Below are 14,542 nucleotides of genomic sequence, written 5' to 3'. Positions count from 1 at the left end.
ATTTTTATTCTGTGCTACTAACTCACCTTTAACGTGCTAATATTTTTTCTTTGAAGACTTCAACGCAATAGTCTTACCACTGGAATGGTTTCTCGTACTTTTTTGTCACTGTCTCTAAACTGTACTATTTTTTAGATTTATATAGGAAGTTCGAATGGCAGTGGTTTTCCCCTCGGGCTTTTATTTTTTTGTTTAGTCTTTTGCGTACCACAAAGTCTTACTTCACTCTTCGGTAGTGCTGCTGCTGGTGATGGCAGCCGTTAAGCCTATGCGTTACATCTTTATACTATGTGTTAGATTATAAAAAAAAACAAAGGGAAGAGAGCTCACGCACTAAAAATTTCATCGTGACTTTCATTTGTTGCCTACTAGAAACAAAGGCCTCTAGAGTGACGTCTCATGCGGCTTGTAAATTGAGGGTTTGATCTCCTTGCAAGGTGGTCATAGGCAATACAGCCTTCTGCTGTTGCAGACTTGCAGGGGAAGACTCTTATTACAACTTGAAAAACTGTGGGACGATGACCAGCTTGTTGTAATATTGCGCATAAATATTTGATCCTCCAGGCTCATTCTACTGAACTTCAGTTTTTTACAAGGTTACCAGCACTCTTCAAGGTCAATTTATGTGGCCAACACCGTATATAATGACTCCAACCTGCATCCTTCGAGGCACGCATGTGTGATTACCGCGAACCTTGGGCGGTGTTAATCATGCGTGCGCGTGTTCATTTTCTTCCTTTTTGAGAAAGGAAAAGTAACAAAGTTCCCTTCGTATGAACGAGAAGTGGAAACGGGCTCTGAACATGTGAGTTACATAGGCGCTATATTCGTGGCATTTATTGTTGTGTCGTCGTCTATTCATACAGAAAAACCCGTTCACTTGTTTCAAGCGCGTTCCTGACTGTTCTCAGTGACCCCCCCCCCCCCCCCCCTGTGCTTTCACTCACATAAAACCGAGCTGAACCTTTATTCGCCTCTTCAGTGCCATTTTTGCAGACTACGCGACATTTGTTCGTTCAAGTTTTTGTTTCAGTGCTACTCGTGGCTGTGTTAGGCACCAGCAACCTGGGGGCTTGGATGAATTGAAGCATTGCGATAAATGTCGTTGAGGATCTCGTGCACAGTTGGAGTCTTCGGTCTTCGTATGGCCCACTTCAACAATCAACGTATATATATATATATATATATATATATATATATATATATATATATATATATATATATATATATATATATATATATATATATATATATATATATATATATATATATATATATATATATATATATATATATATATATATATATATATATATATATATATATATATATATATATATATATATATATATATATATATATATATTTTTTTTTTTTACCTGTGTAAGGGGAAGTGACTGTTGGGTCTTATCGATGAAAGCACATGCACATGCGTTTTGTAGCACTTCATCGGAAGAATAAATTTATTCATTTTGATGTAGGCTGGTTTAGACCTAGTAAGTTAGGTCAGTGTCCTCAAAACTCTGTTAAAGCTTAGCCGGCTTCGCTAGTGATATGTCCCGCATCGCTACAGCCGCAAATATTCTTTTTTGAAAATTTCCACAACAAGACATTTTTTTACTATGGGCCCAGGTTTATATACTTTGAAAACAATTCAAAACCACCGCGCATGACAGTTTCTTTTTTTTTCGTTTTACGCATATCCTATATCACAGCTGCGCTTATATTTCTCCAAAAATGATTCGGTTGCTACGGTATCCTTTACTCAAAGTGAATGCAAGGCTACGGCGAACAAAAAGGGGGCGTGAGCCACCATTGAAGATTGTAATCCCACAATTGCTTTCGTGTTTTCTCAATCATAAAAATATCACTTTATCTTCCACGAGATACTCTTTATAAACTAACGCAGCACGCACCAAGGATGTATTTGTTTTTTTTTACTTTATCCAGTGTCATTTCGCGTTGTCGCACGTGTGCACGTTTGACGTGCACCTCACAGTCAAAATGGCGTCTTTGCATTCAGGGGAGCGATTGTCGCCATGCAACTATTCCGACGAATCTCTGAAGGGGCTTGGGCTCCCAAATTACTGTCTAAGCAGACGATGCAAATTGTATGTAATGTAGTTATTGGAACACGGCCGCCCTTTTAAACTCTGGCCAAACCGGACTACTTCGCGGAAAAGTACATGTTTAGTAGCTGTGGTCCCCTAGGTTTCCCTTCATTGCCAAGAAAATTTGTTCGCGAGTATAGTAACTCGGAATAAGACATCACGACAAGGGCAGAGCTGGCGCAAGAGGCATGTTCCTAGCCACAGTCGCCGCTTTAAAACTCACGCACACACTAGCAGTATTCTGGCACCTTATATCTTCGATTTACATGCATTGCATAAAAATGTTAAACGTAGACGTTGATGTGAAAGAGAATGCATTGGACCAAGCATTTCTCCTAGATCTAGTGACACTTGGGAACTTGAGCACGTACCACGACCATATGTATATTCCTATTTTTCCATTGTCTCTCTGCCTTCTTGCTCCTAAGCATTTTCTTCCTCAATCCCATTCTCTCTACAGAGTATCATACTGGTGCCCTGCATACGCCGGCAGAATTCTCTCTATATCACTTCTATGTCGCTTTCTTGGTCTAACTTCAGTGGTAGCACTGGGCCGAACGGTACTCGAGGCTCCCAAGAACACGTGAGCCAGACATTATGGCGCAGTACCCGACCTGGAATTCACAAATAATTTGCAAAGTCAGCTCAAAAACGTTCCCTGATTTAAGGTCCAAGCGCCATAAGGGCTCAGCTTGTCGTGTTTTCAAGGTCCATGATAAACGCTTACGCGCTACAAAAATTGGGTGAATCAGGCTACTCGCCACCGGTTCATACTATGCAAGTTATGAGTGTCAGGTCGATCGTCACTGCCTAAAGCAATGTTTGGCCTATGGCAGCGGTGTCTGACTTTCCCACAAAACTTCGAAGGTGCTCAATTTTTTATCTAAGACTAGAGGCACAAACGTGAATCTCTATAGTAAAGTCACCTATTTAAAACGGCACTTTTGGAAACATATGAGACGTTTTTTTAATGATGCAAATGCAGTTTAACTGACGCTGAGAAAAATGCGCTTTTTTGTTGCTGATAATGTGGTCGGCCCTCTTCAAACAACTTTTTTCCAGTATGTTCCCCTCCCCTAAATACATCAAAGCTATTGTAGCTAAAATCTACATAACCAAATATTAGTGGTATTCACACTATTGTAGCTAAAATCTACATAAACAAATATTATCGGTATTCAGGAGTAAAGTTTGTATTTGGCTTATATAAATTGCAACGTTTTATTTGGACTTGAATGAGCTCGTAAAATAGGTCTAAAATGATTCCCCACGTATGGTATAGAAATATTTTGCGACAAAATTAACACCATCCTTGTGCTTACGTCGATGTCGTGCTTCGTCGCATGGCTTTAATGGCGATTACTAGACTTGAAGAGCGAGTGGTCCTTCCTGGCGAAATGTGCATTATTCTAGACAGTCAACAGTGTTTTCTTGTTCTTGACATCTATGCATGGAAGTCGTTGAAAGGTGCTCCAGCTCTTCATCTTCTGAGCTTGTTCGAGTAATAGATCTTTGAGCCAAAAATAGGTTCTCAATTTCTTCATTTCATATGCCTCTTATTTCAAATATACCATCTTAGAACGAAAGAAGGCCATAGTTCCGTAGCGCTAAGCTCGAAAACAAACACTGAGAGGCAAAAAAAAAAAGGAGAAAAGTCGGCCACTCACTCTTCAGCTTCGAGTTCTACACTACCACATTGTCCATTAGCAAGTTGCAACTTGCGCTAAGAATAGACTAATTGTGGAACGTAAACATGATATCAAAGGAGCTATGGAACTTAAATTAAACATATCGAATAAAAACATGTTGCTTGTTTTGATCATGATTGTTGATGCAGCAATGGTTTAATGAATGTGGGTCAGTGAACTGCTACAGAGTAGCATTCTGCTAATTTTTTTATGAGACACTGCCTTTTTCAGTTCCCGATACAATTAGGAATTGCCCATTCTGGTTCCCAATGCTTCAGAAGCTAAAGATACTTAGGCACGCTTTACGCTTTTGTGAAATTTATCCTAGTTTCGGTTTCTGCATTTGTATCTTTAAAAAAAATGTCACAAACATGCCCAAGATGATGGTGCGTTATCTTATCGATGGGGAGTAAAAAAATAAAGATTAAACTTTTGCTGTGGGAAACATCGGTCCACACTGCATGCCCCCCCCCCCCCCCCCTGACTCACGTTAGTGAAGCTGAAGTACCCTTCTCTGTATGCCCCTTTTTTGCTAGACGTGTACTGCGTGTAGCTGATGTGCATTCCTTTTTTTTCTATAAATTATGCCATATATCCAAATGGTCACACCATATACCCACATTCACGAACATTGGTTAATTTCAACATCGTGAGCTACATAGTTGCCGCCGACGTCGCTAAAGGCCGCCACGTGCACGCTGCCTATCCCACTTGAAGTAAGCCACACGTTCGAAGCAAAAAAAGGAAAAAAAGAAAAGGAAAACTGAAAGTCGTGGTATGTGCATGCCGTAACTTTCTTTTCCCTTGCCATCCCTGCCTGCTTCACTTCCAGCGCGCTCGTAGGACCAAAACAAGAGAGGAAGCAATTACAGGGTCTGACAAATACCTCCACTAGTACAGTGTTGAATTCTAAAAAAAATCTTTGCAGTGGTCTCTTCAGAAGACGATGAACTACTTTAATGAAGCCAATCTATCGGTAATGAAAAACTTGTTGCTGGGCATCTTAAAGGCGAAGGCCTCCGATGCCTCATCAAATGTGAAAATTGACCGTCTGCGTCATGTGTCAGCGAAGTCAAAACGAGGGATGCAGAAAATCACCATTACGTATTAATGTAACATCACTTATGATGCCACGATGACACCACATGTCGCTAAATTTTGTGACTTTAGCATGACGTCACATAACGTAACTCCACATGATAACGCAATTGCTTGACATCGTATGACATCGTTCAGAAAGTTTTCAGAGGGTGTGAGCGAGGATCAATACATCGACCAAAGAACAAGAAGGGGAAATTGGCGTTCGTTTTGAAGTCGTTTTAGGCATATGTATAACTCACAGGCGAACCCTGTGAGTTATTCATTATAAGTTATGACTGACTCCGGGAAAGTTTAATTTATTTCGCTGAGCTTTGCTTGAGTGAATTCTTCATTTAGGGTAGCACACTTATCACCGAGCTTGAGGAGTCTCACCAGCCGCGTTTGTCATGGACCACCTAGAAATAAAAGTGTAATAAACGTTGCTATATATATATATATATATATATATATATATATATATATATATATAAGGGAAAGAAGTGTATACCTAAGGGCTCGTTTTTCCGTGTTTTTAACACAATAATAATGAGATATAACAGACAGTAATGCCAAGGAATGTACAGGGGAAGTTATTAACATTAATGGAATGTAAATAAGAAGAAAGAAAAGTGGATGAAAAAATTACCAACTGTAAGCAGGAATCGAACCTACGACCTTCGAAGGTCGTAGGTTCGATTCCTGCTTACAGTTGGTAATTTTTTCATCCACTTTTCTTTCTTCTTATTTACATTCCATTAATGTTAATAACTTCCCCTGTACATTCCTTGGCATTACTGTCTGTTATATCTCATTATATATATATATATATATATATATATATATATATATATATATATATATATATATATATATATATATAATGATGGTCAAAATAGCCCTTGTGACCACGGTATAAGACGACGCATTTCGGGTTCGGAGAGCAATTTATAATAAACATAGTTCATGAATTTATAATTGTGCCAGAAAGGGGACCAATATTCTCTAGTGCACAAACACAATGCTTTTGAAGACAATCATCACGTGTAAAGCTACGTTCTCAGCCGACTGAATGTTAGATGCTATGCTACTGCATTGCATTCAATAGACATCGACTGTTTCACTCAAGCCTCTGCTGGACTTTTGTGGCTTTTGTGAGCGTCCGTCATGTTTGACAAGCTGATTTGGAACAGGCAATGTGGATGTTTATTAGCTGCACTCTGTCTAGACCACTAATACCGTCATGAGGGGGCAGATATCCTACCTTTATTCTTCGCATACCTTGTATGTAAGGGTTGTTGTATATATGAAGAAGTTAGTTCGCATTACACGGTTGCTCCTTTTTCCTTAAGGTTCTCTGACTTCTGAGCTAGTTTCCCTCTAGAAACAAAGGATACAGCAGCTGCTACAGCCAGAAACAGCATTGTTGCTGGTCCTAGCGCTTTGCGGTGCAGTTTTGTAAACTCTGAACTATAGTGTTTAAAAAAGTGTACAATTAAATGAATGTATCTCAGGAGAACGTGAGAAATTGAAAAAAGACAACAAGAAATACTGTCAAATTTTTCTTTGCGGCTTCTTATTCTCAGAATCATGAATATCAAATACTTCTAAGCTAAATACCGGAAGTTATAGTGCAACGCCCGGCATAAATCAGCTTATATCGTTTAAAATGAGTGAAAGCTGTGACTTTAGTCAAAGTTGGTCACTGCGAAATTGTTACTATGTGACCATGCATCGGAACCTTCTTCGGTGACCAGCATGCAGCATATTTACTGAGAGTTACTGTGCTTAATAACATATTTTCAGAATAGGTGTTTTCGAAATAATTGCTTTGCGCAGACTGCTTTCACAGCCTGAAAGGAAGCATTAAAAAAGTTACAGAAAGGTTAAAGACGCTAGCCATGTAGACGAAGAAGAAGGGGACAGAATAGAGCATCTTCCTGTCCACTTCTTTTTTCATCTGCGTGATTTGCATTGTTCACCTATCTTCAGCATCAACCAACAACCCAAACAACATGTTCTAGAAAGAAAATAAAGCTACCTAATTTCTCGCAGGACGTGTCTATATGCTGTTAGACGTTCTTGTGTCCCGTGTTGTAATTCAGTGAGACCCGAGTTTGAAATAAACCAGCACCTCAAAAAAATGTTTGGCTTGTTTAAAAGCAGTGATTCCACATATATCTTGGCCTCCCTATGAGTTGTGTAAACGGGAGAAAACGCCTTGCCCATAAAAGCCATAGGAGCGAATACGAAACAGCGTCTTGTTTTCATGTGGGCGAGTTAAAAATCACCCTTCACTTCTTGCGTTATTTCTCCTGTCGTCATCTTGCGACTAGCACGGTAACCATGATGATAATTATTGCCATGCTAGTCACACTACAACGACTGGAGGAGGTTAACATGCAAGTGAGACGAAAAAGACAAAAGTCTTTGTTGCATTTCGTTTTTTTTTCTCTCTCTTTTTTTTTCGATCAGCGAAGCGCGATGAACACTTCCTTTAGGAGACGCCAGAAATGAAAGAGCCCGAACCGAGAACCACCCTAGTTTTTTGGCTGGCGTCCCAAGTTTTTTTAACAATATAACACCGTCTGGCAGGATGACCGAGGTCTGGTACGGTACGCGTATTCTTCGTCTGAAGGTTACATTTTTTAACTCCACTGGTGGCCATTGTTTCTCACAATGAGGGCTGTCGGCGTTGCCTATCCTAGCACACTGGGACGCAAAGAATTACCGTTGTTATGAAAGATGCCTGGCCGTGAGTCATTGAGGGAGTGCCCGTTACGTTTTGTCTAGAATGGGCCCGTTTCTTCTGTCGGAGGTCTTTCATTCTTAGCGACAAGGTTTAGTGCGACTAGTGGTTCGTGGAATACTGACTAGCGCCTTCGAATCCAATCTGTACAATACACAGCGGCGAATGACTGATAGTTGAACTAGTTGGTAAGGATTCATCATGAAGGAATAGAGACGTGCAAAGACGAACACAAGAGAAGATACAGCCGTTTGTACTGTCAGAATAGGTTTTGTATGAGACGGTACTAGATTTCACTCGCACAATCGTAAATCAAGGGTAGCTGTGGATGATTCAAAGAGATGACGGAACGTTTAAGCGTTGTGTAACGCGCATGGACCGAAGTATTGGCGGTTTGAACCAAATAGTGACTGCCGTGTTCTGGACGTGAACCAAAACTGAATGAGCAGACAAAGCTTAGCGTTGGCTGGCACCTCAAAAAGTACGCTCTTGTAATCCTCAGTCTTAAGGTTTCAAGTAGCCCAGTTACATTCTTGATTATGCAATGCCAACTAAATCTCATCTTTTATGCTATTACGTCACACATCTTCAACATTTCCAGCAGTATCACCACGCATGATTTCCCGTTAATAATATGCCATTTCCAGTATTATTTTCGTGGGACGTGTTGACATTGTTTTAACCAAACTTGGGAATACTGTGGTCTGTGGTTAAGTGTGAGCGTCTTTTAACACTATTTCTTTTTGTTCTCTTTTTCTTTTCTTAGTAATCAAAATCTTGTGTCTATATTTAGGAATGCCTGTTCTTTTCACCATTTCTTCCAAGCAGTGCTAACAAAAGTATAGTGAACACCCGCTTTACCAGTGGGTGGCCCCACCGCTGGACACATACCGGTCAAGCGGGCACAAGTCATACCCGGGCATACTCCGGCCGCCCTGCTATACTTGTACGGTCAAAAAGGACACTCATGTTTCAGGAGCTACTGAATAACTGTTGAGCGTGCTTGTGGCTTACTGTAAGGCTGTTTGCATCTATCGAACGCGTACCTTCAAGTTATTGCAACTCCATGCATGCCTGACTTGTTTGATTTTACTCTCTTTTGTGGCTTATCGCTACAGGAGACACACCTAGCTGAAGACTCAACTGAAACGTTTGACGGGTCGTTCGCCAAGCTTTTTTCTGGCAGCCCTGCATAACAAGATCTCCTATACGTAATAATTGTCGGGCTTCACGTGCCAACAACTCCACATAAAGAGACGCTGTAGGGAAAGGAGGGGGTCCGAAATTTTTGACGACCAGATGTTCCTTAACCAATACCTGAGTATAAGTACACGGGCTTCTAGCATATCGCCAACAATACTGTCTTGCGTGCTGTGAATAATCAAATTGGATACATTTTGCAATACCATCATTCAACGCTCTAAATAAAAAAGAAAAAATAGGTACTACACATTAACTATATACTTACTCATTCTTTGATTATTATGACTTAAAAATAAATTATCTAGCCAACATACTGTCAAGTGGGCTTTCTTGCAAAGGAAGGGTCCAATGTAAAGGGATAAAGTGTGATAAATTTGGCGCACGTATAAGCAAAAACATTCCATCATATTTCGCAGAAGGAGTGGATATAGAAACCTTCATTAACAAATTTTAGCCGTTCAAGTGAAGTCTTCGGCACGTCTAGCATAAAATCTCTTTATTCTTAGAATTAGGCCGTGCACGCATCCTTATAATGGTGGAGACACACCTAACAATTTTCCTCCTACAAGCCAGCGAGTTGAGACGCCTGGCGAGACTTCGCCAACGGTTTACCGTCGGTCTCGTGACATGAACCATTGAGATGCAGCACCTGTACCGTCACTGACAGCGCTATTCCCTGCGACACTATTATACGAAAGCATTGTGATCATGTGCTGGAAGCAGCGCTGCAAGACGCGACGAATCAAAAGAACGCGCACCATTGTTTTCTTTCGCTTCGTACCATTTATTAGCGCTATTTTGGCGCATAATCACAAACCAACAAGACCGAATGCACACCCTCTGCAGAGAATTGTGAGTCATGACGCCGTACCTGTTACATATATGTAAGAAATACAGCATCAGGAGGGGAGGGGGTGGAGTGTTACTGTATACAGTAGCACTCCACCCTCTCTGCGCTACTCCTCTGATGGCGTTTACCACCTACCGCTTATTTGAGGCGACTCGATAACGAAACTTTCTGGCGAAAAAGATCTACGTCGTTTGCTGCGTCACACTGATCTGTCACACCCGCGTCATTTTAAAAACCTTTGGATGTGTCCAAGCGATACACTGAACCTTGCTATAAGTATCAGTGATTCACTGTTCGTACGGAAGTTTATTTTTTCCTTTTCTTTCCTTTTTGTTGTGGAATGGCAAGATTAAGGCTTACTTCAACATGTCTAAAAACAATGACAGATCAAGACCATTCTCGAATGCTGCACCATCCTCTCTATTTCACCAGCGTTATACAGTGACCGCCTCAAGTGTCTACACAAGCTAAGTGTTTGACTGTAACTGCGCGAGATTATTCATTGGTGCTGCTAATTGCGTCTCTACGCGTTCGTCCTGAGCTCTACGTGGTCATCCAATGCATTTTCTCAATGTGGTAAGCAAATATTTGCAGTCTATCTGGAAAGAGAGAAAAAAATATTTTCATAAAAATCTGGAGATGTTTGTGTGGGAGTCTACAGATTATGAAACTCTCAAAATACGAGGCCACTATTGTTTCACTGGCAACAACAGAGAACCTCATACAGAAAATATTGTCGGTAATTTCAGCTACCGAGAATCACCAACTACAACCGGTTATGGACAAGATCCCCTTATAATAAAAAATAGGGAGCAATAGTTTGACAGACTCAACTGTAGTTGCCGTCTATGCAATGTGGAGTACTATATTAATTGTTGCAAAACAAGGCAACAACGTGCTTCATGCTGTGGTGGTCTATAAGTACGCGGTGAAGTAGAAACACGACGGGAACCTCAACGCTTCTTGGCTGCCCACTTTTCGCGATATTATATGAAACTTTTTCCGGGATCCAGTCACTTTGTTATGGCGCTGTTTGCCTTGAGCGGGACGTTCGTGTAAACGGTGCAACACTGAACAACGCTTTAATAGTGAGATTAACCAAGCATGCGCAATAAACCAAGAAACTCAGGCTATGAGTTGTCATTATTGTGCTAGAAATTATTCTCTTGATTAGCGTATATTCTGCTCTAATGAAGTTCAAGTATCATTCGTCGGTTTACGGCGTATGTGTCGAGAACAGCTTCACAACCAGGACATCTGCAAATGTGGCTCTTTTGGAGACACCCAGAAACTGTAGGTGTAAGTTATTCAGAAAACACGGCTTAACAAGCACGCTATCGATGCGTGCATTATTTGCAGGCGAGACTTTTGTATGCAGATCACACACTTGTATATCATTCGCACACGTGCCATTGGTTGAAGCGCGCAAAAAGGTGTCGAAACACTATTGCACATGCATTTGTGTGCATCCGTTACAAAATGTCTAACGTCGGCACTGGCTATGCAACAAAATTCTTAACACCTAAATCCATAAGACTGACTCGAACATAAAATTACGAGCTTTTCAATAAGAACAGTTAATTTAAAGAGAAAAAATGTGCTGCTCCTTCATACAATTTGAAGCATTGTTAACGAGCAGAAATGATGGAACCAATGTGAGAAGGAAGATCATTCGCCACTCTCGCCAAACAGGTGCACCAGAATACACGAAAAGGGCGGTAAGACTAATGCAGGCAACGAGCCGCGAACGCACATGTAATCGTTCAACTATTATACATATACAATCAGATAATGAACCGCACATTTGCCTCTAGCATCTAGCTTATAAGTTGTACGCCTAGTCTCAGTTTGCCATCAGGTGCATATATTATCTGAGATGCTTTCAACGTTTAGCCATGTATGAACAATAGAAGCTCAATGATGTTTTTTATCGCTATAGTTCAGATGAAACTGATGCCGACACATGACCCACTGCAAAGCATATCTATCACATTTATGACACTATAAACAAGCGCAGCACTCTTACATTGCTTTGCAAGTTACCCTAAAATACATGCTTTGACAGCTAGTCCCCCCTACCACTCTAGCTTCAACTTTTCATGAGCTAAATAGTGTTAGCTCATGATAAGCTGTTGGATGGAGGATTCTTGGCGAATAAAATCTTGAGGTTTCAATATTATGTTTTATGAGGCAGAAACACATTCGAACTGCGAATCATGCGCAGCTGATGGTAATTCCAACATCCCGCGTATTGTGGTTTAAACCCAATTTGAGAACAAAGTAATGACGAATGGAAATTTAGGGGTGGCAATACAAAGTTTTTCCACTTGTCTCTATGCCACTCTTCCCCTCCAATCGTGTTTCCAACGTCCATAGATAATTTTCTAATATCTCATATATTTCCACGCGCAGTCAACACAGTCTACGGAAACACATAATGTTTGAGTATATCAGAAAAAAAAACAGCTTGGAAATACAAACGTAGAAAAAAGAAGACAACAGGATGAAGCCGGATCCAACTCGTCCTATCGCTTTCTTTTCCTATGCCACTTGTTCCTTGCTGGTTTCTTATACAATCATGTACTAACTGGGCCAATTATCTAAAATCTTGCAACTGCGTTACTGCACATCTAAACTTCTGAACGCCACAAAACTCCTGTATACGCGTGGTTTGCGAAACATGCTTGCGTTTGGCAATAAGGGTTTCATAGTGAAACTGTTGACGGTTCCACACTACGATGCTCGTCCATTAACTCTTTCACGCATCACCGATGAAGCTTACTGATGAGCCGGAAGCCGAGTTGTCTATTCGCCACTATACTTCTGTCGTAATGCACGTTCAGAAATTGAAGCGCCTTCGTACAGATGAAGATCACAGTGTGCCGAGTAGTGGCCAAACGGCTAAACTGAGCAAAATAGCGAGCAGTTGTCGTGTACAATGCCACAGGGGAACTAAAGAAGGCAATTATTTTGATTAGCGCCTTTCTGAAGTTAGCGATCACTGTGAGCAAGGGACGTCCGGCGTTTTCTTTAAATGAACAGAGGTTAACTTATTCTGTGACCTAGAAGGGGAACCACAGAGACTCGCACTACTCAAATAATTCTCGGATGTACTAATGGTTAATAGCCCTCTCAATTTCATTCTCATAGCCTCAAGCAGTTCTGCTTAAGAGTAACAGTCATTTGCTGTTATCCACTGTCAGCGTCTGCCTTAACCATTCTTTCTGGACGAAAAGAAAAAAAAGGGGGGGAAAAGTCTGCCTGCACGTTTCACAATTCAATCCGAGCAGTTGAAATTCTTTTTCGACGGCTACCTACTTTCGAACACCGTTTCATAAGTACACTGAAGCGCGTCACGTATCTTACCATTGTCATGGTGTACAGGCGGCGTCGGGTGTAAAACTCCGGACACAGGGTGGCGTGCAAACTCCGTTCGAGGCGCCGTGTGCGAACGTTCACAAAATGTGACCACTTGGGGTGCGAGCGCAAACGTTATAACTTTTCCTTCGTTAGTCACCTCTCATCACTCTTTCCTCCACTTTTCGAGCTACCCCCTCCGCCATTTCTGAGGTGGCGGTGCGTTCTTCATTGTCTTAGCATGTTGTGACGTGTGCGCCTGAAATCAACCATTGTTTTACAGTAGCGGGGCACAGCTGCGGTTATTGCCACCACCTTGCTAGCTTTCTTTCGCTTTCCCTTTTTGTTCTTTTCATCTGTTCATTACGACCTGTTCGTTTTTACGGAAGGTGCCAAAAGCGGGTCTAGGGTCGCAGTTAGTCCCTCACTTTTCTCGCTGTATCTCTTCTTCAACTACTCTCCCCCGTAGAACAACTCAAGCTGATAAACGCCGTATCGCGGGAAGATCAACGAAAATAAAAAAAGAGATCAGTGTCATTTGCCCGCCTCGCTCATACGTGCTCGTTTGTGACCGCAGGTTTTTCCGCGTCGCCACCTGCCCGCGTTTTCGTGCGTGCGCGCATATGACACACGCAACTCTCTCCTACCTGCCTCGATGCAAGTTCACTGCACGGTGTGTGCGTGCGTGCAGGCTACTGTGTGAGACAAAGAAAAATACCATTTCCCCTGAAGTGATGCCACGCATATGAAAACGAGGTTGAACACCCCGTGTCGAAATGGCGTTTTTTTTTTGCTCTATAGCTGGGTCATTATATGACACCCTATAAAGGGTACATTATAAAGGGCACTATAATGTCCTTTAATTAGTACCTTTGAGAAGCGAAGCACCTTTACGGGGACGCATCGTCATGCCAGCATAATCTCGTATTGAAACAAATAAAAATGACGCATTCTTTTTTGCCAGAAAACCAAGCACAAAAGGGAAAGCTAGAGACTTCAATAAGCGGCACTTACGGCTCACAGTGTGGCAGTGATATGCATGAAAGTGCAAATGAGGATGACCATTTGAGTAAGAAAGATAAAAACGACGCAGAATGAAGCGTCGCTTTTCTCATAAGTGTGCATACGCTGAGCTTCGAGCCAAACCTTCTACTTTCGAGGCACTTATCGCTATATATCTTGGCTGAAACATAGCTATTTTTGCCCAGCAAAACCATGCCCCACGGTTGATTATCCTTTTGCGACGCAGGCTATATCATCACCTGGCGTTTTCTGTATAAATAATACCTCTAATTGTCTTGGAAGGTGTTTAACAACATTTCTAAACATGGAAATGCAGAGATAGAAAGGGAATGTTATATTGCTGGCACATAACCATTCTTATGGATTGTTACGAGAATGGGATGCGCTCTTATCGTGTATGTTTCAGAAGATGCCTGCTTTAGGTCAGTGTGAAAAGCCTTAGACCGAGGAAATCTCACTAAATCAGAACTTCAGCAAATCTGGG

The 14,542-nt window shown here is 41.4% G+C and overlaps 1 protein-coding gene across 1 annotated transcript in view; it reads right to left on the bottom strand.

Annotated features, from left to right (window-relative positions):
• LOC119161164 (stearoyl-CoA desaturase 5) overlaps positions 1-13,227 on the bottom strand; it is a 33,047-nt gene extending 19,820 nt beyond the window's left edge. The window contains exon 1 of the mRNA XM_037413515.2: positions 13,045-13,227. Within this exon, the coding sequence (XP_037269412.1) occupies positions 13,045-13,053 (9 nt within the window). The 5' untranslated portion in view covers positions 13,054-13,227. The remainder of the gene's footprint in view (positions 1-13,044) is intronic.
• Positions 13,228-14,542: the final 1,315 nt, after the last annotated feature.

Source organism: Rhipicephalus microplus, chromosome X, assembly GCF_043290135.1.
Source record: "Rhipicephalus microplus isolate Deutch F79 chromosome X, USDA_Rmic, whole genome shotgun sequence".
NCBI lineage: Eukaryota > Metazoa > Arthropoda > Arachnida > Ixodida > Ixodidae > Rhipicephalus > Rhipicephalus microplus.
The sequence above is the reverse complement of the archived record's forward strand: the minus strand, read 5'-3'. Positions and strand labels throughout refer to the sequence as shown.